This window comes from Sciurus carolinensis, chromosome 2, assembly GCF_902686445.1.
Source record: "Sciurus carolinensis chromosome 2, mSciCar1.2, whole genome shotgun sequence".
NCBI classification, from domain to species: Eukaryota; Metazoa; Chordata; class Mammalia; order Rodentia; family Sciuridae; genus Sciurus; species Sciurus carolinensis.
The window spans coordinates 136,756,866-136,782,946 of record NC_062214.1 but is presented as its reverse complement, the minus strand read 5'-3'; the positions used below and the strand labels follow the sequence as shown (position 1 = coordinate 136,782,946).

General features: G+C 37.4%; 1 protein-coding gene across 2 annotated transcripts in view; it reads right to left on the bottom strand.

The window, feature by feature from the left end:
• Positions 1-4,674: 4,674 nt before the first annotated feature.
• Positions 4,675-26,081, bottom strand: part of Prorp (protein only RNase P catalytic subunit) — a 142,243-nt gene continuing 120,836 nt past the window's right edge. For both annotated transcript variants that reach the window (XM_047541481.1, XM_047541482.1), the window contains exons 6-8: positions 11,141-11,289; positions 7,867-8,062; positions 4,675-6,460 (exon numbers count right to left, since the gene is read on the bottom strand). In XM_047541481.1, coding sequence (XP_047397437.1) covers positions 6,329-6,460; positions 7,867-8,062; positions 11,141-11,289 — 477 coding nt within the window. In that variant the 3' untranslated portion in view covers positions 4,675-6,328. The remainder of the gene's footprint in view (positions 6,461-7,866; positions 8,063-11,140; positions 11,290-26,081) is intronic.

Genomic DNA, 26,081 nt, shown 5'->3' with positions numbered 1-26,081 from the left:
CAGTCTTTTTTTATTTTTATTTTTTTACAAATGATGCTGGGAAAACTGGTTATCTAAATGTAGAAGAATGAAATTAGATCCTTATCTCTTACCTTGCACAAAAATCAACTCAAAATGGACCCAAGACCTTGGAATTAGACCAGAAACAATGCAACTCCTAAAAGAAAACATAGTGTCAACACTCTAGCATATACACAAAGGCAACAACTTTCTCTACAGGAACCCTAAAGCTCAGAAAATAATTCCAGGAGTTGACAAATGGGATGCCATCAAATTAAAAAGCTTCTGCACAACAAAGGAAACAATTAAGAATGCCAAAGAGGCAACCTACAGAATGAGAGAAAATCTTCACTAGCTTCTGACAGAGGATTAATACCCAGAATATATAAAAAACTCAGAAAAATTTTACACTAAAAATTCAAATAACCCAACAAATAGGAAAATGAATTAAACAGACACTTCTCAAAAGAAGAAATACAAATGGCCAACAAATATATGAAAGTGTTCAACATCATTCCTACACTGAGATTTCATCTCACACCAGTCAGAATGGCAGCATAAAGAATCCAAATAATAATAAATGTTGGACAGGATGTGGAGAAAAAGGAACACTTTTACACTGTTTGTGGGACTGTAAATTAGTACAATCACTATGTAAATCGGTATGAAGGTTCCTCAAAAGTCTAGGCCTAGAACCATAATATGACCTAGCTATATCACTCCTATTTATCCTGAAGAATTAAAGTTGTCATACTACAGTGATTCATGCATAGCCATGTTTATAGCAGCCCAATTCACAATAGCCAAACTATGGAACCAGGTTAGGTGTCATCAGTGGATGAATGGATGAAGAAAATGTAGCATATACACAATAGAGTTTTATTCAGTCGTAAAGTGAAATTATGTCATTTGAGAAAAATGGATGGAACTAAAGACAGTTATGTTACGGGAAATAAGCCAAACTCAGAAAGTTAAAGGTAGTAAGTTTTCTATCAATGTGGAAGTTAGAGAGGAAAAAGGAAAGGAAGGAGATGGGGCGGGGATCTCATGAAAATCAAAGGGAGATCAGTAGAGGAAAGGAACCGGCCCATTCATGGAAGGAGGGGCATGCTGGAGAGTGAGACTGGCCAAATTATAGTGTGCATGTATGAATATGTAACAACAAATCTTTTATGTACAACTCTAATGCATGAATAAAAATATGGAAGAAATTTAAAAAGAAAAATTAATTTAATATGAAGAATAGGCATATCAGATGAGGAAGTCCCAATGGAGCCCTGAGAGAATAAATACCGGCTTCTTATTTGAAATTTTCTCTTTACTGGATCTGAGAACAGCAGGAAGAGAAGACTGTATATTCTGGAGGACAGGGGGAAGGACAAAATATTTGGGAATAATTGTAAGTATTTCTAAAGAATATCCCCTTTCCTAAGTTAAATCTCCTCCTTGGCTTCAAGTGGTAGAGTCAATGCTCTTTCAAAGCCTTCATTGTATGAGTGACCTTTTAAAAATATTATCAATCCTCACAGTAGCTCTGAAGGTTGAGGCAGGAGGATCATAAGTTCTAAGCCAGCCTCAGCAACTAATTGAGGCCCTAAGCAACTTAGCGAGACCCTGCCTCAAAATAAAATTTTTTTTTTTTTTTGGGTGCTGGGGATCGAACCCAGGGCCTTGTGCTTACAAGGCAAGCACTCTACCGACTGAGCTATCTCCCCAACCCCAAAAATTTTTAAAAAAATTAAAAATGGCTCAGTGGTTAAACAATCCTGGGTTCAATCCCTGGTACCAAAAAACAAAACAAAAACTATCAATTCAGAGCACACCTTTTTAAGGAATTCCTTCTTTTAATTGTGTCTTAGATCTTGCTTGACAAGTAGCTTTTGTTTCATTGAAGTGAGCAGAATACACATAGACAGCCAAAGTGTTTGGTTCCACTGCCTTCTCTAAGAGACACCTGCCCTCCTCAGGATCAATGCAGCAGGGTGACTAACTCTAAGTAGCCCTACAAAGTTCCTTCTATTCCTGGACAGGGAACAGATGCACCTCAATTAACTGTAAGCAGGAGTTAGAATTCTGTTTATGAACAGTATTAAAGAGTTTTAAAGCTCAATTCACAATAGCTGGACTGTGGAACCAACCTAGATGCCCTTCAACATATGAATGGATAAAGAAACTGTGGTATATATATATATATGATGGAATATTATTCAGTCATAAAGAATAATAATATTATGGCATTTACAAATAAATGGATGGTATTGGAGAATATCATGCTAAGTGAAATATGCCAATCCCAAAAAACCAAAGGTCAAATGTTTTTCCTGATAAGTGGATGAGATATATAATGGGGGTGGGGGATGGGGAATGAGAGAAGAATGGAGGAACTTTATGTAGAAGGAAATGAGAGGGAGGTGGGGTATGAAAAATGGTGGAATGAGACAGACATCATTACCCCTATGTACATGTATGATTACACTAATGGTATGAATCTACATCGTGCACAACCATGGAAACCAATTGATGTACCCTATTTGTGTAACAATGAATCAAAATGCAGTCTGTGAAAAATAAAATTTAAAAAAAAGTTTTAAAGAATGTAATTTCTCTTTCATAGTGTGTGCATTTGTGGGTCATTCAGGATTCTTGGACACTTGAAGTAAGCTTCTTTCCACTCATTTTCTTCTTCCTTCCTTTTACAGTGGCTTATGACAGTTTATAAACCTAAATATGGGATGTGTTGTCTTGAGTTTTTATGACTCCTCTAGTTTAAATAGAAGTGTTCAGTAGAAGAAAGTATATTTGACAGGGAATCCAAGAGGCAGGTCATATGCCACTAACTAACTATGGGATTCAGGGAAGTCATAGCATCTTTTTGAGTCTGTCTTTTTATATCTGAATTGTGGCTATTGGACTTAATGCTCCTCAAGGTTCACTCCTACTCTAAAATTCCAGGATTCTCCTTGTATCATTCCTAATCTCTATGTGCTCCTTTTTAGGGAATTTGCATTAGGTTTTGTTTTGTTTTTACAAATTTTGCTAATATCTTTACTTTTTATTTTTTAGATTTGATAGACCTTTATTTTATCATTTATATGTGGTGCTAAGAATCAAACCCAGTACCTCACACATGCTAGGCACTCACTCTACCATGGAGCCACAACCCCAACCCCAGCATAGGTTTTTTTTTTTTTTTTCTTTTTTGCGGTGCTGGGGATTGAATTCAGGGCCTTGTGCTTGCAAGGCAAGCACTCTACCAACTGCGCTATATCCCCAGCCCTGCAGCATAGGTTTTTAAATGAACTTAACAAATGCTTTAAACATTTTTTTTTCTTATAACAAGAATAATTCCTTACAAAAGACTGTGCCAGGTGTAGTGGTGCACACCTGTAATCCCAATCACTTGGGAGGTTGAGGCAGGAGGATTGTCAAGTTTGACATCAGCCTGGGCAAGTTAGTGAGACCCTGTTTTAAAAAAGGCTGGGGGTCCAAATCTTCACCTTGTTGGCTTAGGATCAGACTTCCTTAACAGGACTCCCATAGCACAAGAAATAAAAGCAAGAATCAACAACTGGGATAGATTCAAACTAAATAGCTTTCTCTCAGCAAAGGAAACTATCAGCAATGTGAAGAGAGAGCCTACAGAGTGGGAGAAAATCTTTGCCACTCATACTTCAGATAGAGCACTAATTTCCAGAATATATAAAGAACTCAAAAAACTCTACACGAAGATTACAAATAACCCAATCAATAAATGGGCTAAGGATATGAACAGACACTTCACAGAAGATCTACAAGCAATCAAAAAACATGAAAAAAACATTCACCATCTTTAGTAATAAAGAGAAATGCAAATCAAAACTACTAATATTCCATCTCACCCCACTTAGAATGGCGATTATCAAGAATACAAGCAACAATATGTGTTGGAAAGGATGTGGGGAAAAAGGTACACTCATACATTGCTGGTGGGGCTGCAAATTAGTGCAGCCACTCTGGAAAGCAGTGTGGAGATTCCTTAGAAAACTTGGAATGGACCCACCATTTGACCCAGCTATCCCACTCCTTGGCCTATACCCAAATGACTTAAAATCAGCATACTACAGAGATACAGCTACATCAATGTTCATAGCTGCTCAATTCACAATAGCCAGACTGTGGAACCAACCTAGATGTCCTTCAATTGATGATAGGATACAGAAACTGTGGTATATATATATACAATGGAATATTACTCAGCTATAAAGAATAATAAAATTATGGCATTTGCAGGCAATGGATGAAATTGGAGAATATCATGCTAAGTGAGATAAGCCAATCTCAAAAATCCAAAAGGCGAATGATCTCACTGATAAGCGGATGATGACACATAATGGGGGGTGGGAGAGGGGCAAGAATGGAGGAAGGAGGGACTGTATAGAGGAAAAAGAGGGGTGGGAGAGGTAGGGGGAAGGAAAAAATAACAGAATGAATTAAACATCATTACCCCTATGTAAATGTATGATTATGCAAATGGTATGCTGTTACTCCATGTACAAACAGAAACAACATGTATCCCATTTGTTTACAATAAAAATAAATTTTAAAAAATTGTAATAATACAAAAAAAAAAAAAAAAAAAAAAGGCTGGGGGTATGGCTCAGCAGTAGAGGGTTTCTAGGGTCAATCCCAGTCTGTCTATCTGTCTTTCTCTCTCACACACACACTCACACAGAGATTAGCTTGCTGGAAGCACTGTTTTCTAAGTATATGTGGCCTCTTATATGCATAGTTAAGTATGTATGTAGTTTACATAAAACACGTAGTTTATGAAATTTAGAAAAGAAGCATGTTGGATTTATGAGAGCTTTCGATTCCTCAGCATCTTTCAGTGCTCTCAATTTACCAAACATTTTCCTGGAAAGTTCTTCTGTCTAGGCAGGAAGTAGTGTTGAAGCCTGTTAGTGGGTAAAAAGATGAAAAAGCCAATCTTTAGGTTTTCCGTGGATTGTTTATCTGTGCATAATACGTACCCTAGTTATACACATGTATTGGTTTTGTGTAAATGAAGCCATTGTTTATTTCATGCAAATAATTCTCTCTTCTATGCTAACACACATTTTTGAGGTATATGTAAATGTATCAATTTTAAGAGTTTAGCATGAATTTTAAGATATATAGGTGTATGTACATACATATGCTTGTGCACATGCATGCTCACACACACACACACACCTATGTTACCATCACCCAGATCAAATATATAGAACTTTCTATCACCCAGAGTTTTTTTCTGTACCTTTTCTCAGGTGACTACTATTCTCATTTTTAATCACCATAGATGAGTTTTACCTGTTCTTGAATATTAAATCATACATTTATATGTGGGTATGGAAAAAAGTTTCATAATGATCAGACATGAACATTTCAGCTGAAATCATGGGCAGTGAGAAGGTAAAACTGACAGCACCTATTAAAACTTAACTACATTGTTAAACTCAGTTAAACCTTATTAAATTTAAAACGTTTTGTATACTTTAGAAATCTTTCATACTAAGTGATGGAATTAATAGTGTTCACAGAAAAAATTTTTTTTCATAAAATGTTGAACAAATTTGGAAAAAACCTTATAATTTAGATTATAATACAAAGAAAAGGGCTGGAAATATAGTTTAGTGATAGAGTGCTTGCCTAGCATATAGGAGGCCCTGGGTTTCACCCCTAGCCCCACAAAAATAATTACTTAAACAAGTATTTATCTTAAAATAATTTTTTATTAACTTAATTAAATGAAGAAGAAAAAATTGGTGGGCCTTGAAGGTGAAGTTAAAGCAGCAAAATGGATACTAGAAGAACTATCTGTCCTCCAAGGTAAGTGGAATAAGCTGACCCAATTGGAAAAACAGGTTTCACTTAAGTTCCCCAATTCTGGATAAGCCTCTAAAATCTAATGTTGGGGGAAAATGCAGTTAGTTATGAAAAGATATTATGTATCATTTACTTGAAATATCAATTTATTGGCATATAAACCAATAGGCCCAAACAGTACTAATAAAACCCTTTTATCTTCAGGACAGAGGCAATACTGTAAACAAGCACTGAAGAGCTCTTATGCTGCCGGGTGCTCCTCACAACTTGGGAGACTGAGGCCCTCAACTTTGCGAGACCCTATCTCAAAATAAAAAACAAAAAGGATTGGGGATGTAGCTCAGTGGTAGAGTGCCCCTGGGCCTAATCCCCAGTGCCAAAAACAAACAAAACCCCATGCAAAACAAAACAATAAAAACACCAGAGTTCTGATGCTAACAAAAGGAGGGCACCAAACACAAATATAGCATAGGGGTAAGAGTCTTTATGTTTTTTGATGGAGGCAAAGCCATTTGGTTGGCACTTCATAGGAATATCTTTCCACCAGGTCTTCATCATATGGTATGTGCCACGAGTCTCCAGTTGTTTGCACCACTGTGTCATAGGTGAGAATATGCTGTTGATTTAAAAAGAGAATCAAACATTGAGAATAACAATAAAGGGCTACCTAGCTATTTCTCTTTCTTTTCAGACAACTTCTCAATTAGTTTTGGAAGAGTAGTCCCTGTCTTAACAATGGGTTTTCAAAGAGCAGCTAATTCAGTGATGATGACTGTTGGAAGATGGGTATTAGAGAACATTTTCAAACATATGAAGATAGAGAAATAGTACAATGACCTCACACATATTCAGCTTCAACCGCACGGCTGATCTTATCTCATCCATACCTTCCCCACCTCCTTGCCATGTCCGTCTACACCGGAGATTATCTGGAAGCAAATCTCAGATATCATTTCTTCTGTAGTACGTCAGTGTATAGCTCCAAAAGATAAGGATTTATTTTGTAAGTGTAAGATCAAAAACATTATTACACTTAAGAAGTAATAATAACTGGCTGGAGGTATAGCTCAGGGACAAGGTATATCACATGCTTAGCATGTACAAGGCCCTCTCTGGTTTCAATTCCAACACAACACACTCAGAAGAATTAATTATTTACTAAAGTCACCAAATTTCTACTTTTCATATTTTCCCGATTGTTATATGTATGTACATAAATTTCAGAGTTTGTTCGAATAGGAATTGAAATAAGGCTATTACATTGTGACAGGTTTAAATATCTCATTTCTTTTAATTGAGAGCTTCCCGTACCATCTCTATTTTTCTTATATCTCTGTTACTCAGCAGAAGTAAAAGTATGACATATGTAGGGATAAAAATTTTGAAGGTGGGGCTGGGGAGATAGCTTAGCTGGTAGAGTGCTTGCCTCGCAATCACAAGGCCCTGAGTTCGATCCCCAGTACCGCAAAAAAAAAAAAAAAAAAAAAATTTGAAGGTGGGCACGGTGGTGCACACCTGTAATCCCAGAAGCTCAGGAGTCTGAGGCAAGAGGATTATGAGTTCGAAGCTAGTTTTAGCAATTTAGTAAGGACCTAAGCAATTCAGCAAGACTCTATCTCTAAATAAAATACAAAAAAGGGCTGGGGATGTGGCTCAGTTGTTAAGTGATCCTGAGTTTGATCCCCAGTACTCCTGACCCCAGCACAAAAAAGAATTTTGAGCCACTGCAAATAAGCAGGGAAATGAAAACCATATGTAAGAAGTCATAAATGATTACATAATTGAAGTCACAACAAATGGCACCCCAGGTGTTTCAATATGTCAGTTAATTTGGGGGATGATCTATGAGAACTTTGGTTCTGACAGATGCTCTATTTCCAGGAACTGGCAAACAGTAAATACCAGAGTAGAACAACAACAAAGCATTTAGAGCTTTCAACTTGTTACAACACTTTTTTAAACAATGCCACATTTTACTACATATTTGACTTTGTTAACATTATACGGAGAACAGATATATACCTGAAAGGTTATTTTTGATCCTGGAAATCTGTTTATAATTGCCAGTTGATGTCCCTGCTGCCACTTAAAGAACAGGCGTTGGGTCTTGATATCCAGGAGACAGGCCTTGTGGTCCCTCATTAAGTCTTTTGTGATAAACTTGCAGTGATTCCCTGAATTCAGTGTGGCATATAGAAGGAATGGATCATCCTCTGAGCTGAACCAGGAATAAGAAAGGACAGAATCAAATATACCCCAGGAGGCAGGGGACAGCATTTTTCACCAAGCATTTTACTTATTTTCCTACTTTTCTTAGAGGTGCCTCTGAATTCTGGACAGACATGATCTCAGTATGTAATAAACCACCTGGAAGTCCTTAGGTGGTAAGTAATACTATTTAGAGCCCAGATGGAAAGCTGAAGGGAAGGGGACTGGGACTCTAACAACTCAGCTGGGATCTCCCACTAGAACAAAGAATTCTAATAGTTCTCTTTTTACACTTAAAAGCTGGTTCTCTGTGGACATTTTTCCTATTTGCCTCACTTACCACACTTTTCTTTATTCAAAATCAAGAAACATCCAAAATAGTTCTAGGACAAGATTATACTTTGTTTGTAAGCCACCAAATTACTGACTAGTCCCAAAGCTGAAACTGGTGTCTCAAAGCAGCTTGAGGGTAATCACCAGGATCAGCACCTAATGGCACCTCCTGCTTTGAGAAGAGCCAGTGATTCAGAGCATCCAACAGATTGTCAACCTTAGCCCTTACCATTTCATGTGTGTGGCAGTAACTACCTGGGCTCAGGAGATTTAGACTAACCTGTGATATAGAGGCCTTATGCCTTAATTCTAAAGACCCAATAGGATCATTTAAAATCACTTTATACTGAAGTATTTCAAGTGAAATGATAAAAGGACTGAAATCTGCCTAAAATCCCCAGAAAAAAATAGATGGGATTAAAACACAAAAAGAAAATGTTGGGAGATATATGCAACAAGACTAGCAAAATGATGGTAATTGTTGGAGCTGGATGACAATTACATGGGATCACTATATACCATTTTTTCTACTTTGTTTGAAAAGGTTTCTTTGGTACATTAGTGGAAATTAGAGTTATGCTTAAAAATTAAATATTCACAAAGGGGAATGAAGGAAAGGGGGGATAGGAAAGATAGTAGAATGAATTGAACATAACCTTCTTATGTTCATACATGAATATATAACCAGTGTAATGCCACATCATGTACAACCACAAGAATGGGAAGTTTTAATGTATGTATAATGTCAAAATATATTCTACTGTCATGTATAATTAAAAATAACAAAAAAATTTTTAAAAATTAAATATTCAAATTCAGAGACACAGAAGGACGGTGAATCAATCTTTACACCTGAGTTTGGAACTTCAGCTGGTACAGTAAACACATGTCCCAAACCAAGCAGTGAGACCAACTTCCAATAGACTTCTTGGTACAACACTGTATTTATCCAATTCTTTCATATAAGAAAAATAAAAATGATAATAATTAAGATAGATGCTTTCCACATAGTTGGTGCTGTGCAAAGAGTTTAACATGTATAATTTGTAAGTATTACCTCATTTAACATTCCCAACATCAGGAAGATTACATATGAAGAAATGAAGATACAGGGAAAGGAATACCTTTCCCAGATGGGAAGTGGCAGGGCTATAATCTGTACCAAGCATGCACTCCTAATGACTACCAAAGTTGCCTAAAGTGACTGCATGAAAAGGATGTGATTTTCTTTTGGAGAAATGGAGGTTCCTTCTCCCAACAAAAGATAAAAGGGACTTGGTTTGGGATTCAGATGAGAAGTTGGCTTCCTGCTTCATGTAGAGAATCATTTTCCCTTTTTAGGAATACATACTTTGGGGAATACTAATGATACTGGAGGTTAACACATTGGAGCTAATGAAACCTAGGATTAGGGCTAAGGCACACACCTAATCATCATCCAAGCAAAGTGAGAAATAAATTTTTGTCATCAGCCTAAACCTAAATGCACATTAGAAATTCACATGTATTTTTGAATTGGTGCTCCTCCTGGTTAGCTGCTTTCTTTTTACTTCATGGACAGTTTACATTTTTTTTTTTTTTTTAAACTGACCATGTTTCCCACACTCCTTTGGCTTAATGGGAAGCTAAGACTCAGTAACAAATTTCTCTTTGTATTCAGAATAAAATCTAAGCCCCTTGTTTGTCTACCAGGACCTATGAGATCCTCTGTAATGTGGTCCCTGCCTTTTCTATTACCTCAAAACTTAAATACTTCCTCCGTTACTGTTCTAGCCAATTCATAGCAGTCCTCTTGCTTTCTTCACAAATGCCAACCTTGCAGGGTGCAGGGGTGTACACCTGTAATCCCAGCAACTCGGTAGACTGAGGCAAGTTTGAAGCCAACCTCAGCAACTTGGTGAGACCCCCATCTCAAAATAAAAAGTAAAAAGAGTTGGGGATATAGCTCAGTGGCAAAAAAATCCCTGGATTCAATCCCCAGTACCAAACAAACAAAAAGCCAAGTTTATTTCTGTCCCCAGGACTGTTTTTATTGTTTGATTTTTTGGTGGTACTGGGGATTGACCCCAAGGACACAGAAGCTCTATCAGTGAGATTATTTCCAGTCCTTTTCCCAGGGTCTCGCTAAATTGCTCAGACTAGCCTCAAATTTGCCATTCTCCTGCCTCAGTCTACTGAGTAGCTGGGATTATAGGTACATGTATAGTGGCTATGTGAATATTTGTGTTTCCTCTATATGAAATACTCTTTCCACCATTCCTCCTTCCCATTAGATTTACCCCCTCACAAAGGTCTTTTCTGACCACTTCGACCATTACCCTTTTATCTAACCCCTACCTAATCTCATTCTACTTTGCCTTATATAGCACTGATCACTACCTAAAAAGATATTACCTGTTTATTATAAGTCCTAAGAGGGCAGGGACTTTGCCTTGTTCAATGCTGTTTAACCAAGCACAGTCAAGTTGCTAAAATTTGTTGAATAGTTGCTAAAAGATCAAATTAGGATTGTATTTCCCATGTTCTGTTAAGTAATCTCACCTCTGACTTATCTTCCTCCCATTTCTTTTATTCTGATTTCTTCATCAATTTAAATTTCTTCTGCTGTAGAAACTATATTTTTGTAAGCTGCCTCAAACATTTTTTGAATGAGGTATATACACATATACATGAATTTTTAAAATGGCAAAAGTAGGTAACAAACAAGCAGATGACTAGAGCCTAGTGTAATTTACCTGTTACCTCCATTACTTACATGTCATCAGCAAAAAAACAGCTGGCTTGCTTTTGCACTTTTTCCATCTCATCCTTTCTCCACCGGAAACGCTGTGTTAGCATGTGCTTCCGGCCCAGGACCAGCAGTTGCAGATTCTGTTTGGCTAGTTGAGAAACTACATCCAAGAGCTAAAAAACACAAAGCCAGCATCCAAAACGGTCAAAGGAAAAATCTGAAGTGGAGTGATTTTTCTAGCTGGTCATCTTAATGGTTAGGTTCTGATTTCTGGAAATGGGGTAAGAAAACAGTTCTTAATAATTTTCCATCTTTGAAAGCCTGAGGAAAATGTTTCCTATTACAAATTAATGCATAATACTTACCCTCAGGTCAGGTTACACTAGATCCAGGGGTGGGTTGCTAAACAGAGATGTGTCCAGTTGTTTTTATTTACACATAAATAAAACTATATTTATATGTGCATATATATACATATAACTAAATATATATACATATATGCATATATATGTGTACATATGTATGTGTGTGTATGCATATATTTATTTAGTTAGTTCAGTTGTTTTTAAATTGAGTTTCTAGAACCCACTGGGATAGAAAGGAGGCTCAAGATGGTAAGCATTTATACTAAAACAGTTTGTTTCATGGATTCAGACATTGAAAGTATATTTCTTTCAGAATAAATTTATTCCTTTTTCTTGCTTTTTTTTTTTTTTTTTTTTTTAAGATGGGCCTTGCTAACTTATCTAGGCTGGTTTTGAATTTTTGATTCTCCTACTTCAGTCTTCCAAGTAGCTAAATTATAGGCATGTGCTATGACACCAGGCTCCACTTATTCCTTTTATAAAGTTGTACCATTATAGATTATTTTCAATGAGTCCAGATATAAAAAGGCAACTGGATTCACTAATAGGGATTACAATTACTTTTAAAAAATTTCCATGTTCCTTTCTAAAAAATTATAAAGATATAGAAAATAATGTAAACAAAAATACTAAAAGTAATACTGATTTTTAAACTTTCCATGAAGCTAGGGAGACAAAAAATACAAATGGGTCTTTGCAGGTATACCCTGGCTCAAATAAACAGCCCTGAGTTTACTAATATTAAGTTAAAGGTGGAGACCCAAGGAAGGGAAGGCCCAAGGAAGCTTGAACTACTCTGGGGCACCATCTTGTGGTTGAAAGGTCTCCATTAACAGCAGCTTTCTGAAAACAACAAAAACAAAGGAGAATAAAGAAAAGACACAGGAAAGAAACATGAGAAGGCAGAATAAAGGCAATAACCTCAAACAGTATGAGAGTCCAGTTATAAAAGCCCACTTCCTTTGGAGTAAATTCCACAGCTGGATCAGGCCAGGGTCAAAGGTATACTCAGAATAGCCAAGAAAAAGAAAATTCAACTTAATTCTGTGTTAGATAAAAAAATAAAATAATATTTGGAAGATAGCACATATATTTTTTTCTTTTGTTTTCATGGTAGTAGAGATTGAACCCAGGGGTGCTTGACCATGATCTACATGAGCTACATTCCCAGTCCTTTTAATTTTTTTAGATACAGGGTCTCCCTAAGTTGCCAAAGGTTGGCCCCAAATTTGTGATCCTCCTGCCTGCACCTCCTGAGTTGCTGGGATTACAGGCATGCACCACTGTATTTGACTTTATATATCAGCCTATCTCTCCCACAAGCAAAACTAAAACATTTTATATATAAAATAAACGTGGGAAGACTTTTTTTGGTAGTATTGGGGATCGAACTCAGGGCCTTGAATATGCTAGGCAAGCACTCCACCACTGAGCTATACTCCCAGTCCTAAGACTTTTAAAGCTAGGGATAAAAGACAAACTGGTGGGCTGGGATGTGGCTCAGGGATAGAGTACTTGCCTAGCATGTATGAGGCACTGGGTTTGATTCTCAGCACCAAATATAAATAAATGAATAAAATAAAGATGCATCAACAACTAAAAAATATATACATAAAAAAAAAAAAAAAGGCAAACTGGCTAGGGGCCTCAGGACATAAGGAATGGAAAAGCCAATACATGTAGTATAAACAAACAAAACCCAAATACCACAAACAACAAAGGCCTGTTCCCTATTAGCCAAAGGACCAAGAAAGAGGCAGTCACCAGTAGACTGTGATATAAGTTATAACTAGAACAAGTGACCACAAATATGTATCCTTGATACACTTAAAGATGCTACAGATGAAAAGAAAAACACCCAAAATCCACTAAGAGAAATAAAAGTGGAATTCTAAAAAAAATTCAAGTAACCCACAGGAAGGCAGGAAAACAATTCCAAGAAACAAACAATAAAAACAGATAACAGAAAATAAAAAAATAAACTGGCAGGCATATGCCCTAACATTCTAGTAAAAGCATAAAGTATAAAGGGCCTAAATATATCAATTAAAGGACAGAGGTTGTTAGAGTTGGATTTTTGCCAATCTTATATGTTAAAAATATGACTCTATTACATACTAACTAAAAGAAACACATTTCTGATTTGGGTTGTTTTCTATATTGACTACTATTTCTCCATTATCCTTAAGATGTCTAAAGGACAATTCTCTAGAAATCAGAAGAGTAAGAACATTTCAGATTAAAATTTGGTGCAAACAGTGTCTAGTTTGGCTTCTACCCCAATTTGATTTATCTCCTGTAGAGAAAGATAAGAAAATCTTTTTTTTTTTTTTTTTTTTTTTTAAAGCTCACTAGTGACATACTTACTTAGTTTTGGCATAAAACTGCTGAAAAGTACTTCCTGACCTTAGGGTAAAAATATAATTGGCAGGGCTACAAGTGTTAGAAATAACTGCGTAGGGGGTGCTCAGGAAATAGAAAAGCTGCTTGGGACATGGGAGAGTCCAATGAGGGCAACGCTTTTTCTGAGTAATCCTAAAAAGCAAATATAATTTCGTTTTCCATTTTTACAACTTTTTACCTCCTCCTCTGTAGGCTCTAGCTCTAGCACTTCCTGGGATTAGATGGACTATAGATTTTCAAAATGTCTAAAACCTTTGGGCTCTGATGTCTATGAAATAAGAAAATCTATGCTAGTTCTTTAACAAGATAACTTTAAAGCTGGGTGTGGTGGTACACACCTGTAATCCTAGCTGTTCAACAGGCTAAGGTAGGATGATCATAAATTCAGGGTCAGCTTGGGCAACTTTGTGAGACCCTGTCTCTAAAAAATAAAGAGCTGGAGATGAAGCTCAGTGGTAGCATGCCCTTGCTTCAATTTCTAGTACCACACACAAAAAAAAGGGCTGGGGATGAAACTCAGTGGTAGAATGCTCCTTGGTTCAATCAATCTCCACTCTATACCCCCGCCCCCCCCACACACACAAAATGAGAGAGAGAGAGAGATAACTATAAGGAGCCTTAAAAAATTAAAAATGATTCATTATCACAATTAAAAAATTAATAATTCATTAATTTAAAATATCCAATGTTCACATTTCTGAATTTAAAATTAAGATATAAAAAAGTTATGTGCAATTGCTTAATGACTTTCTTAAGTCTCTTATAAGCTCCTCTTCCACTTTTTTTTTTGGTACTGGGGATTGAACCCATGGGTGCTCTACCACTGAGCTACTAGTCCTTTTAAAATTTTTATTTTGAGATAGGATCTCACCAAGTTGCTCAGGCTAGCTTCAAATTTGTGATCCTTCTATTCCAGCCTCTCTAGTAGCTGGGATTACGGATGTGAGCCACTATACTGTCTTCCTCCTCCATTTCCTTTTTCCCTTGCAGTTAAAGAAATGGAGCTATTCTTAAAACATTCTTAAAAAATTTCCCACATTTAGGTATTGCTCACTGCCTCCCTCTGGCATCACATAACAGAACCTCCAGTCTCTAACTTTTCTGTAAAATGGTAGTTGGATCAAGAGGCTGGTCAAAGTCAAGGTTTTTGTTTTGTTGTTTCTGTTTTGGGCATGCACGTACAATATGTGTGCTTGTGGGTGTGTGTACGTATCTATTTAAAATCATGGTCTTGATAAAGTAAAAAAGCTAGTTCATCCACAACATTACTGAGAACCTTCTAAGTCACTAGGGCAGGGACTGTTGGTGATACAGATCTAAAGGTACAATGAACCTCAAGTGCAAAAAGGGAGGACAGGGAGGGGTGTTTCCATCAGACTCAGGGTAAGGAGGGTGATCAGAGAAATCTTCACAGAGCAAGTGACAGTACAGCTCAAGTTTGAGACCAATTATCCAGGAAAGGAATGGGAGCTTCCAAAGACAAGGAACAGCATGTTGATTGTGTTCTTTATCAGCACACTGAATTTGAGAAACTGCAAGGTATCAAATGTGGCTCAGGCAGAGGTGTAGCAGAAGGTACCAGAAATATAGCAGGAATAAACACAGGGGTCAAATTACAGGGGTCTTTGCAAACTGATAAGTCTTTTCCTGCCTGAAAGCAACGGGGGATAAGCAAAGGATTTAAGATGGGAGAGTGAAATAACTACTATTTTAGAGAGATCAAAATTATGGATTGGAAGAAGGCTGGACTAGAACAGACAGATCAATTAGAAGGCTTCTGCAGTAATCCAGGCAAGACATAATAAAACTAGCAATAAAGATGAAGAGATGAGAGCTAGTAAAGCAGAACTGAGCAAACTTAGTCATTGACTGGATGTGGGAAATAAAGGGAAGGACAAAGCGAGGAAGATTTGGACCACAAGACACATAATTGTACCAAGACAGGTTCTTGAGAGGAAGACCTCTTGATATCTCCAAGTAGGAGATGTTCATTAGGTAGTTGGTTATGTGGCTCTAGCATTTAGGGGAAGGTTCTGGGCTGCAGATAAAGACTTGGGGAGTTATGAGAGTAGATGAGCTATAACAAAATAGGATAAAAGGAAGAAAGCAGAGAATGAAACCTGAGGATACTACTATTTAAGGGAGAGGGTGATGTGAAAATCCTATAATGGAGACTAAGGAATGATCAGAAAGAAAGAAAGAAGAAATATTAGGAAGACCAGAGAGAGATTGTAAGGAACATTTTAAGAAGGAGGTAGAGGGTTAAGTATCAGTCATGTAAGATAAGGACCAATATGTGGACCCAGTGGAATAATTTGATGATCCCATAGGGAATAGGAGTGAGATTTCTGTTGCTTCCCTAAACCCTATGCAAGATTTCAGTTTGTTTTGCATGGACAGCATGCACAGCTCTGTTTTGATGAACAATCAGTTCTGCTCTTTATTTCAGATATGAGTGGTATGGATTCTTCAAAATCCAACCTCCCAGAAGCTTCACTGTAAAGGGAGCAGCTTTTTTGGATTTGTTCTTTAAAGATGAAAGAGACTTGAGAAGATTTACCTTTTATTCAGAAAAAAACAGTAGCAAGGTAGAGGCTGAAGACATAGGCACAGAAGTGACAACGGTTGGAATAAGGTTCCTGAGAAAGCAGGAAGAGGCAGAATCCAGAGAAGAGGTGAAGAGAACATCTCTTCAACTGAGATGGAAGAAGGATAAGGACGTATTTAAATATAGAAAAGTTTGATAGTATGGTGTGTGAATGCATGGTATGCATGCAGAAATGGTTTTCCTCCTGAGACATTCTATTTTCTGTGTGTAACAGAAAGTGAATCACTGGGGATGGAGTAGGAGGCTTCAGGATAATTGTGCAAATGAGAAAGAGCTGGTGTGGAGCCTGGTTGTGGGAGTCGCTACATGACTGCAGACACACACAGAGCTGGATGGGGTAAAGCCTGGGTGTGGCTCAAGGCCAGCAATGCCAATGCCCAGAGGTGGCAGAAGTCAGCCCAAATGGGAATTTACAGTGTCCTGCCTACACAATAAGAGGCAGCAATTGGAAGACAGCTAGTGAGAATAATGACTGGCTTCTTATTCTACACTAACATTTGGTGAAAAGGTACATCAATCATCTAATATTCTTCCTTTTTATTAATAGAAATTGAATGAACTATTCCAAATTCATATTTATATCAGCATAGGATCTGTGATTTGGGTTCTGGCCTGAGTTAGGAATACTGAATTCCAGTTTTATTTATTTGCTGAGATCTCTTTATTTGCAAAATGTTAATAAAGTACCTTTGTCTATGCCTACACCTCCCCTCCCCCCTTCACTATCCTTAACAGTGTTATGAAAATTTATCATCATAGATGAAAATGTAGCCAGGCATGGTGGCACATGACTGTAATCTCAGTTGCTCGGGAGGCTGAGGCAGGAGGATCGTGAGCTCAAGGCCAGCCCCAGCAACTTAGTGAGGCCCTAAGCAACTCAGCGAGATTCTGTCTCTTAATAAAATACAAAAAAGGGCTGGGGTTGTGGTTCAGTGGTTAAGTACCCTTGGGTTCAATCCTTGGTACCAAAAAGAAAAAGGAAAGAAAACTTAAAATAGCACAATTTATGTATTATTTTTTGTATGTAAAGGTGAGACAATTTTTGACAATTTTCTACTAGTTCTCATAGCAATTTATGAGGGAAGTCAGTGTTTTCTCATTTAGAGACTAAGGGAGCTAAGAAAAATCGGGGATTTATTCAAGGCATTTCTGGGTGGTAATTCAGAGAAAGTGGTAATTCAAAACCATCTGGCTCTCAGGGGATGTTCCCTCTGACAATGTCTCTTCCTTTTAATGACTTTAAGAAACAACTAGAGGCCTATTTGATAAGGTGGTCCAGGAAGGCCATGTGTTAGTGAAGTACATTTCCTTCTTTCTCTTTTTTGATACTGGAAATTGAACCTCAGGGCACTTTACCACTGAGCTACATCTCCAGTCCTTTTAATATTTTACTTTGAGACAGGGTCTCGCTAAGTTGCTGTGGGTCTCATTAAATTGCTGAGGTTGATTTAGAACTTGTGATCCTCCTGCCTCACCTCTGAGTCACTGGTATTACTGATGTGTGACACCATGCCCAGCACATTTCCTTCATTAATCTACCTCTCCACCTTCTGCCAAACTTCTCTTCCTTTAATAAATTAGTAAGGAAAAGCTGTACTTAAGCTTAGCCTTAGTTGGGGACATGTTTCAAATTGATCCATCTAGTTAGGGTCCAGTACTCCTTGGATAATGCAGCTAAGTGTCAACTCCTGGTGGCTTCTGATGCTATCTCCACATGTGAAATAAATGAATATAAATAGCTTTTAAGGAATCATAAAAGTTCGTAGATTCCTGAATTCAAGAATAGTTTTCTTCTCTCTACAGGACCTGAGGTAGGAGGGGAGCTGGATTAAAGTAGAATTTGTTTTCACATCCAGCAGCTGTTTTAGTGCAAATTGGAGTTGTGTAGAGGGTTTGTGGAACAAATAATCATTCATTTGATGGGTTTAAGCTTTTGGAGGTCTCATTTTTTCACATAAAACCATGTGAGTTCTTACACCAAGGAGGATGTAAAGGGATTTAGTGTGTGCCTCTTTTTTTTCCTACCATAAATTTATGTTCATTGGACAACCACCATGATAAGTGCTTTCATTATCTCATTTTAATTTCAAGAGAATTCCACGAGTTAGGTCTTATCATTCCTTTTTTTCTTTTTAAAGATGCAGATTTTAATACCAGAGCAATGGTTCTCAAACAGTGGTTTTCTGACCAATAATATCAACATCACCTAACATTTGTTAGAGGATCTGCCTTCTCTTGACACATTAGCAGAACTGCAGTTCAGAACCTGAGCTCATAAATGAAAGCAAATTCATTTAAAATAGAATGCTGATGTTAAGATTGTTTTTAGTTATTTATAAGTGGGGATATTTAAAATCCTGGAACAACATAAGTTCTTAAAATAAGCACAAATATCCTGCATACTCTTTCCACATAAATGAATACCAACTTCTAATATCTTACAATTGTTTGGGAGATTGGAGCCAGGAAATACTTCTCCATTTTTTTATGTTATTACTTTACTAAAAGACAATCTCACTGTAATGTAGAGATTAAACTAGGGTTGATGGTACTGGGTGGGGGTTTTCCTATTTGAGTCTGGCTAGAATTCAGGATATAATGGGGTTAAGTCAAAGGCAGACAAGAGAAGGCAAGAAGAAGTTTGTTTTCATGTGAAGTTTTTAATTTTGACAATTACTTCTCCCCAACTAAGAAACATAAAAAGCCCTTTGGGACAAAGACTATGAAGAACTCTACTGGGGCAGTATTCCAGAACTTGAAGACCACAAACATAATGTTTGTAATTGATGCATTGTGCTCTCCACAAAATTTACAGCCAAAACAACAAGGGAAGTCATAACTTATATTAGTACAATGGAGTTTTCTATGATGTGTCTATGATGTGATTACCTTCTGAAGGCTACCTATACCCTATTTCATTCCATTCTTTATCTCTGTTTCTCTCATTTTTCTCTTCAGCCAAGTCTTAAGAAAAGAACCCCTGCTCTAGAGATGATGACTACGTATTTCTTGAGTGACTATCATATCTGACAGTGTTCCTATGAAAATGCCACCAAGTAGTAGAGTACAAGAAACCCACCAAAGTTGTGGCTCAATGCTTCTGATTTCAAATAGTCACATCATATTTTCATTTGCCTGCTGCTCAGCTGCTGTTGTCTCAGCCTCACCTTGGACAGGTGTTGCTGCTTGCAGAAAGAAGAGAGTGCTGGCGATATAGCCCCTTATGTAGAGTGCCTGCCTGGCATGCTTGAGGTCTGGGTTCGAGTCCCCAGCTCCCTAGCACTGTTAGGTTGTGGAAATAACAAATAAACAAATGAGACCAGTTTGGAGGCTCACAACCTTCCATCCTCTCACCTCTTTCTTAGGGGCTGGGGATATAGCTCAGTTGGTAGAGTGCCTGCCTCGCAAGCACAAGGCCCTGGGTTCAATCCCCAGCACCACAAAAAGAAAAGAAAAAGAAAAAAAAAAAAAAAAAACAGAAAGAAGAGAGGTCATTATTTATTTAAAGGAAAATTAATAATGCTGTTTTGTTGGAACTATTCAAGAACTATATATACCATGTAAGATGGAGTAGCACTTGATGAAAATGGGAGAATTGGAAAATGATGAAAAGAGAAGTGTTTTGGTAAAAAAAGCAGAAACTGGGATAAGGAGGGAGCAGGGAGTTTTCCTGGGTATATGTAAGCACTGTGGGCTTTTTAAGTTTGGTGGAGTAGTTCCAAGAAGGGTGAGGCTTAGATGGGGTCCTACCTCCATCTCTTTGTGCACAGGAGATTTAAAACTACTGACATTTGATAAAGCCCTTTGCATGTCTTGGGAAAAATATACACAAAGTTTAATTACTTCATTATGATGTCATAAATGATCCCACTGGTTTATGTTAAACCCACTATGTGCTATATCCTGCTTTTGTCAGTCTTTGGTATTTTAGGGAGATTTCAATTATCTCATCTTTGTTCTTAGTCAATGAAACAATTCTACTGAGGAAGAAAAATGCCCTTTCTGCTTTGGGAACATCCTGTCAAGTGTGGGATGTGTTTCCTGAACACCACTGTCTGCTCTGATGCCATTAGCACCCACACAGTTATCCAGCCTTTTAAAAAATGATTAAACTGTTGGACTGGATGGATTTCCCCAGCTAGGTGAGACTCAGAGCTGTCTAGAAGACAGAAGATTTGGCTCCTGACTCACAGTGTGACTTTTCTCCAAACATTTATATGCATTCTTTTTTTTTTTTTTTTATTTCTCTGTATGATATCTGTGTTTCCTTTATCCTATGAGGCAGGAATAGATAGATACTTTGAATATTAAAAACTAACTTCAGGAAAAAAAAAAAAACACCTAATTCAGGAAGATTAAACTAACCTTTAAAGGTTTATTAAAAATTTCCCCCAGAATTCTAGATCCAGTCCAAGTATAGGGAATAATTTGCTCACTCTGGAAAAGTATGTGAATGTTTCAGATTCAAAGGACATCATTTAATAATTAAAAGAGAAGTAACATGGCCAGGTATGATGATGCACACTTGTAATCCCAGTCCTTTGAGGTTGAGGCAGAAGGATTGCAAGTTTGAGGCCAGCCTCAATAAATTAACAAGATTCTAAGCAATTTAGCAAGACCCTGTCTCAAAATAGAAAACAAAAAGGGATAGGGATATAGTTCAATGTTAAAGTGCCCCAGGGTTAATCCCTAGTATCACAAAACATAAATAAATAAATAAAAATTTTCAAAAGGGGGGAAATACTGGGGAATTATATTGGTCAAATTATAGTTATACTGTATGCATGTACAAATATGTAACAACAAATTGCATCAGTATGTACAACTATAATGCACCAATAAAAATATGAAAAACCCCCAAATATATAAAAGACCCAACTACATAAAAAGACATCTTGGACAGCTCCAGTTAATGTTCTGAGACATCTATCCAGCTTTGTAAGTGCAAGCAGAAGGGTTTATATATTAAAAGGAACTGAACAAACACATAAAAGAGATTTTTCCATTTGCTGTCTATTATGCAATAACATAGTGATAACAATTAATAGCAAAAGCTTTGGTGTCAGGCTGCCTAGGTTGAAATTCTAGTTCCACTATGCATAAACTTTGTGACCTTGGGAAAGTTACATTTCCTCTCTGTGTCTCTGTTTCACTGTTTGTCAAATGGTGATCTTACCTGGGTTATTAGGAGAATCATTGTAGATAATGTATGCAGATACAAAGCACATTGAAAAGTATTTAATAAATGTTACCTATTATTAAACAATACAGTCTGGATTTATGAATTTAGAGTTCCCAATCTCCACTCTATCAGAAGGGAGAAAAGTGGGAGAAGAAGAAGGGGGAAAAGAGGGAAAGAGGGAGAAGATAGTGAAGAAGAAGAAAACAAGGGAGGAGAAGGAAAAGAGGAAGGAGGAGGAGAAAGGAAAAACAAACAAGTTTTCTTTTGGCATTGTCACAGACTTGGATGATTTTTGTGTTGATCTCTGTCAGAAGGCAAACTGAACACACACATCTAATCTTAATTGCACTTGAAATGTCATTAAAACTATCACATAGCCTCTAAAATGACAAATTCACAGACTTGGAAAATGACAACATAATTTTTAGGAAAAAGAAAGCAAATGGACAAATGATAACTGACCTTGAGACCAATTTAGTCAAATATGAAGAGTGGTGGCTAAGAATCAACACAGAACTGGGGTGTGGCTTAGTGGTAGCATTTGCCTAGCATGCACAAGTTCCTGGGTTCAATTGCCAGCAACTCAAGGGGAAGATGAAAGAAAGGAAGAAAGGAAGGAAGGACAGAAGGACGGAAGGATGGAAGGAAGGGAGGGAGGAAGGCCAGTCAACACAATTCCTCAAAAGACTCTAGTACTCTAGTATTGAAAAGAAATGAAGCTGAATGAAGATGTGTGGCTTAACTAAAATTTAGGTAAAAGCTGTTGAAGAAACAGTTGATTCCTAGATTCATGCTTCCCACCTCCTCAAATACATATTGCTTCTGATAGGAGAGGAAGTCTGAGGGTTCATTATTTGGGTTGAGAGAAAGAACAGGAATCACAGAGGTAAAGGAGTCATCAACAAAATAACTAAAAAAAATTTCACAAACGAAAGGTTTCTAGAATAGAACAGTTCCTTGAAAACAGACACACCACTGTAAAATTTTAGAACACTAAACAGAAGATTCTGAAAGCGTCCAAAGGAATACAGCACATCACATAGAAAACATCAGATTTCAGAATATATTCAAGAGTAATACTGGTTCACGCATATGGTATATGTCTATAATCTCAGAGACTTGGGAGATTGAGGTAGGTGGATTGCAAGTTCAACGCCAGTCTCAGAAACTCAAGAAGGCCCTAAGCAACTTAGCAGGATCCTTTCCTAAAATAAAAAAAAATTAAAAAAAAAAAAAAAAAAAAAAAAAGGAGTAGGGGATGTAGCTCAGTGGTTAAGTACCCCTGGGTTCAATCTCCAGTACAAAACAAATAAACAACAACAACAACAAATCTCTCACAAACAAAAGAGTATAACACTGGAAGTATGAAGCCCTGTCTTCAAATTCTGCAAGAACATTATTTCTAACCTAGAAGTCTATTTTCAGCCACATTATCATATATTAGAATAAGATAAAATAACATTTCAGAAATGGAAGCTTTCAAAAGTTTACCCACCCACTCCTGCCCCATGCACCTTTCTTTAAGAAGTTCCTGGAGAATTTCCCACTAAAGAGACTAACCCAAGTAACAGGTAGGCAGGAAAGAGAGATCCAACACAGGAGAGAGGCAATGGAAATCCCCAGGAAGATAGTGAAGGGAGATCCCAGGATGACAGTTGCATATCAAACAGAGATAGAGAGAGAGAAAGAGAAAGAGGAGGAGAAGAAGGAGGAGAAGGAGAAAGACGAGGAGGAGGAGGAGAGAAATGAGTTTGGATTAGAAAGAGACTCAACTGATAGCCACACTAAGGACTCTTATTATCAAGATCACCACTGACATTCTACTATTATTTTAACCTGAGCATAGAATGCCTGAGTATTTTCCATGGCTTGTCTTAACAAGAGCCTGGGGTTCCCACATTGTTGCCACCATCAGTGAAGACTTACATTTTGTTGAAAATGCAAGGAAGTTTTGTTTTGGTGTACTCCTGAATGCTGGAGGAAAGCCATGGTGAGTTTAGGGACAGAAAGTAACAGCCCATTCTGTTTAACCATAGTTCTGTTGGAAGTCATGTACCTGATCTAAACAATAGCTCTGTCAGATGCTCTGCCTACAGTATACTCTCTGACTTCCCTAGATAGGGCTCCCAGAGAACAAAGCTAGATCATGAACCAAAGACGATGTTCAGCTTACCTTCTCCAGGAAGCCTACATTTAATAGTGACAACACTGTCCTTTCCTCACACAGCTACTGTTGAGTTTTCTAAACCCAAACAATAAAAAGCAAGAAAATGATTTATATGTAAGTCAGGATTACATACCCAGATGGGATGAGAGAAGGGAAGAAGAGGTTATGAAGGAAAAAGAGAAGAGGCTATAAAAGGCACACTGGGAAGTCAACTGGTGGATACAGATGTTATTAGTTTTAACAACTCCTTAAATTACACAATTACATTTAAACAGCATCCTTTATACATGACACATTTTACACACACACACACACACCCCCCATAGGGCTTTTTATTACAAACCTCATGGAATTGCCAGTATTCTACCATCTTTGATGTAAAAACAGCAACCTCACAAGTTTAACCCTACTAATTCAGGTTCGGTAATGTGCTCTGTGCCCTTGAAGCAAAATAAGCCCAGTTTTCTCACATGGAAAAAAATAGGTGGGTTCTGCCTCAAATTTAATAAACTCTTTTAATTGTGCAGCTGCCATGTTGTGTATGCAGAACACAGTGTAATTCCTTCCTGTGAAAGGTTAAAACACTTAGCTGGGCACCAAGGCACACGCCTATAATCACAGTGGCTTGGGAGGCTGAGACAGGAGGATCATGAGTTCAAAGTCAGCCTCAGCAACTTTGAAAGGCCCTAAGCAACTCAGCAAGACCCTGTCTCTGAATAAAATACAAAAAAGGGCTGGGGATATGGCTCAGTGGTTAAGTGCCCCTGGATTCAATCCTTGGTACACACAAACAAACAAACAAACAAACAAACAAAACTCTTAAATTTGGAAATTACTGTATGTTTCCCAGGGGAAAAAATCTGCCAAATATTATATTCACATAACTATAATTTAACAGAACAGAACAATAAGGACTTACAAACAGTTTTTAGAAATCCCCAAACCTTCACATCTCCCTTACTTCTGCTTTTCTCAGCAAGTGGGGATACAGAAACTGGAAATGACAGGAAATAATTATGGGGATGTGATTTGAAGGGGAGGTGTGAGAGGAGGAATTGAGTATAAACGAGACAACTATGTTTGGTCTACTTCTCTAATCAGAGCAGAGACACAAATGGAATAAGGTGATTCTTTGGCAGAATTGCTGTTTTGAGACTTTTTTCCAGCATTATAGATTTAAAAAGTAATGTAAACCAAAAAATAATCTTCCACTCCCCATTTCCCCAATCAAACTGAGTTTCAGGGCAATTATGTCACAAATACTTTTAAAAAATATTTTTGTTGTAGATGGACATGATACCTTTATTTTCTTTATTTTTATGTGGTGCTGAGGATTGAACCCAGTGACACACACATGCCGGGCAAGCACTCTACCACTGAGCCCCAGCCTTAGCCCTCACAGGTACTTTTAACTGTTAATGTTTTTTTACACACATCACCATTTAATCCTCATAGTCATCCTGTAAATTTGGTGCCATATTACTACCTGCTCTTACTCCTCTTTTACAAATGGGGAAACCAAGTCTCAACAAGGTTAAGGAACTAACTCAAAGTCACAGATCAGCAAACAGCAAAGCAAGGTTTCAAACCTAGGTAATTTTAACCTTAAACCCACAGTTTTATTCATCGGTAACCATCTTGTACTATAGAACTCTCATATTCAAACTCCTTTCTTTTCAAAACATTCCCTTTTTTTAAAAAAATGTCTTTATTTATTGTAAAACATTTCCTTCTTAATCCCATCCCTCATTCTACAGCTCACTGTGACTATGACAATTCCAGTAGCATCTACTGCTTCATCCTTCTTAACTGAATTGTGGGAAATCCCAGGTACTTTGCTGGAAAGCCTTAACTATATTCCTCCATTGAGGTTTGCAATAACAGTACTTTGCAATATGTTGGGACTACCTGAAGCCATAGGATACACAAGATATAGCTTTCTGGAATGGTTCTATACAAAAATTTACCAAATTAATGTACCTGTTCTACTCCAGGTACTATGGAAGAACAGGTGGATGTAAGGGTGACCAAGACATGGCCCCTACCCTGAAGGAACTTAGAGTCAGGCAGGACTAAGTGAAAGGTGTTGGAAGAACTGCTACAAGGGTGGAAGCAAAGAGGAGCCTATGCAAAGTTCTGAAAGCTAAAGTGGAACTTCCAAGTCTGATGGAGGTGGAGAGAGGGGAAAGCATTTTAGATGAGTAAAACAACATGGTACACTGAGGGTAAAACAAAATTTT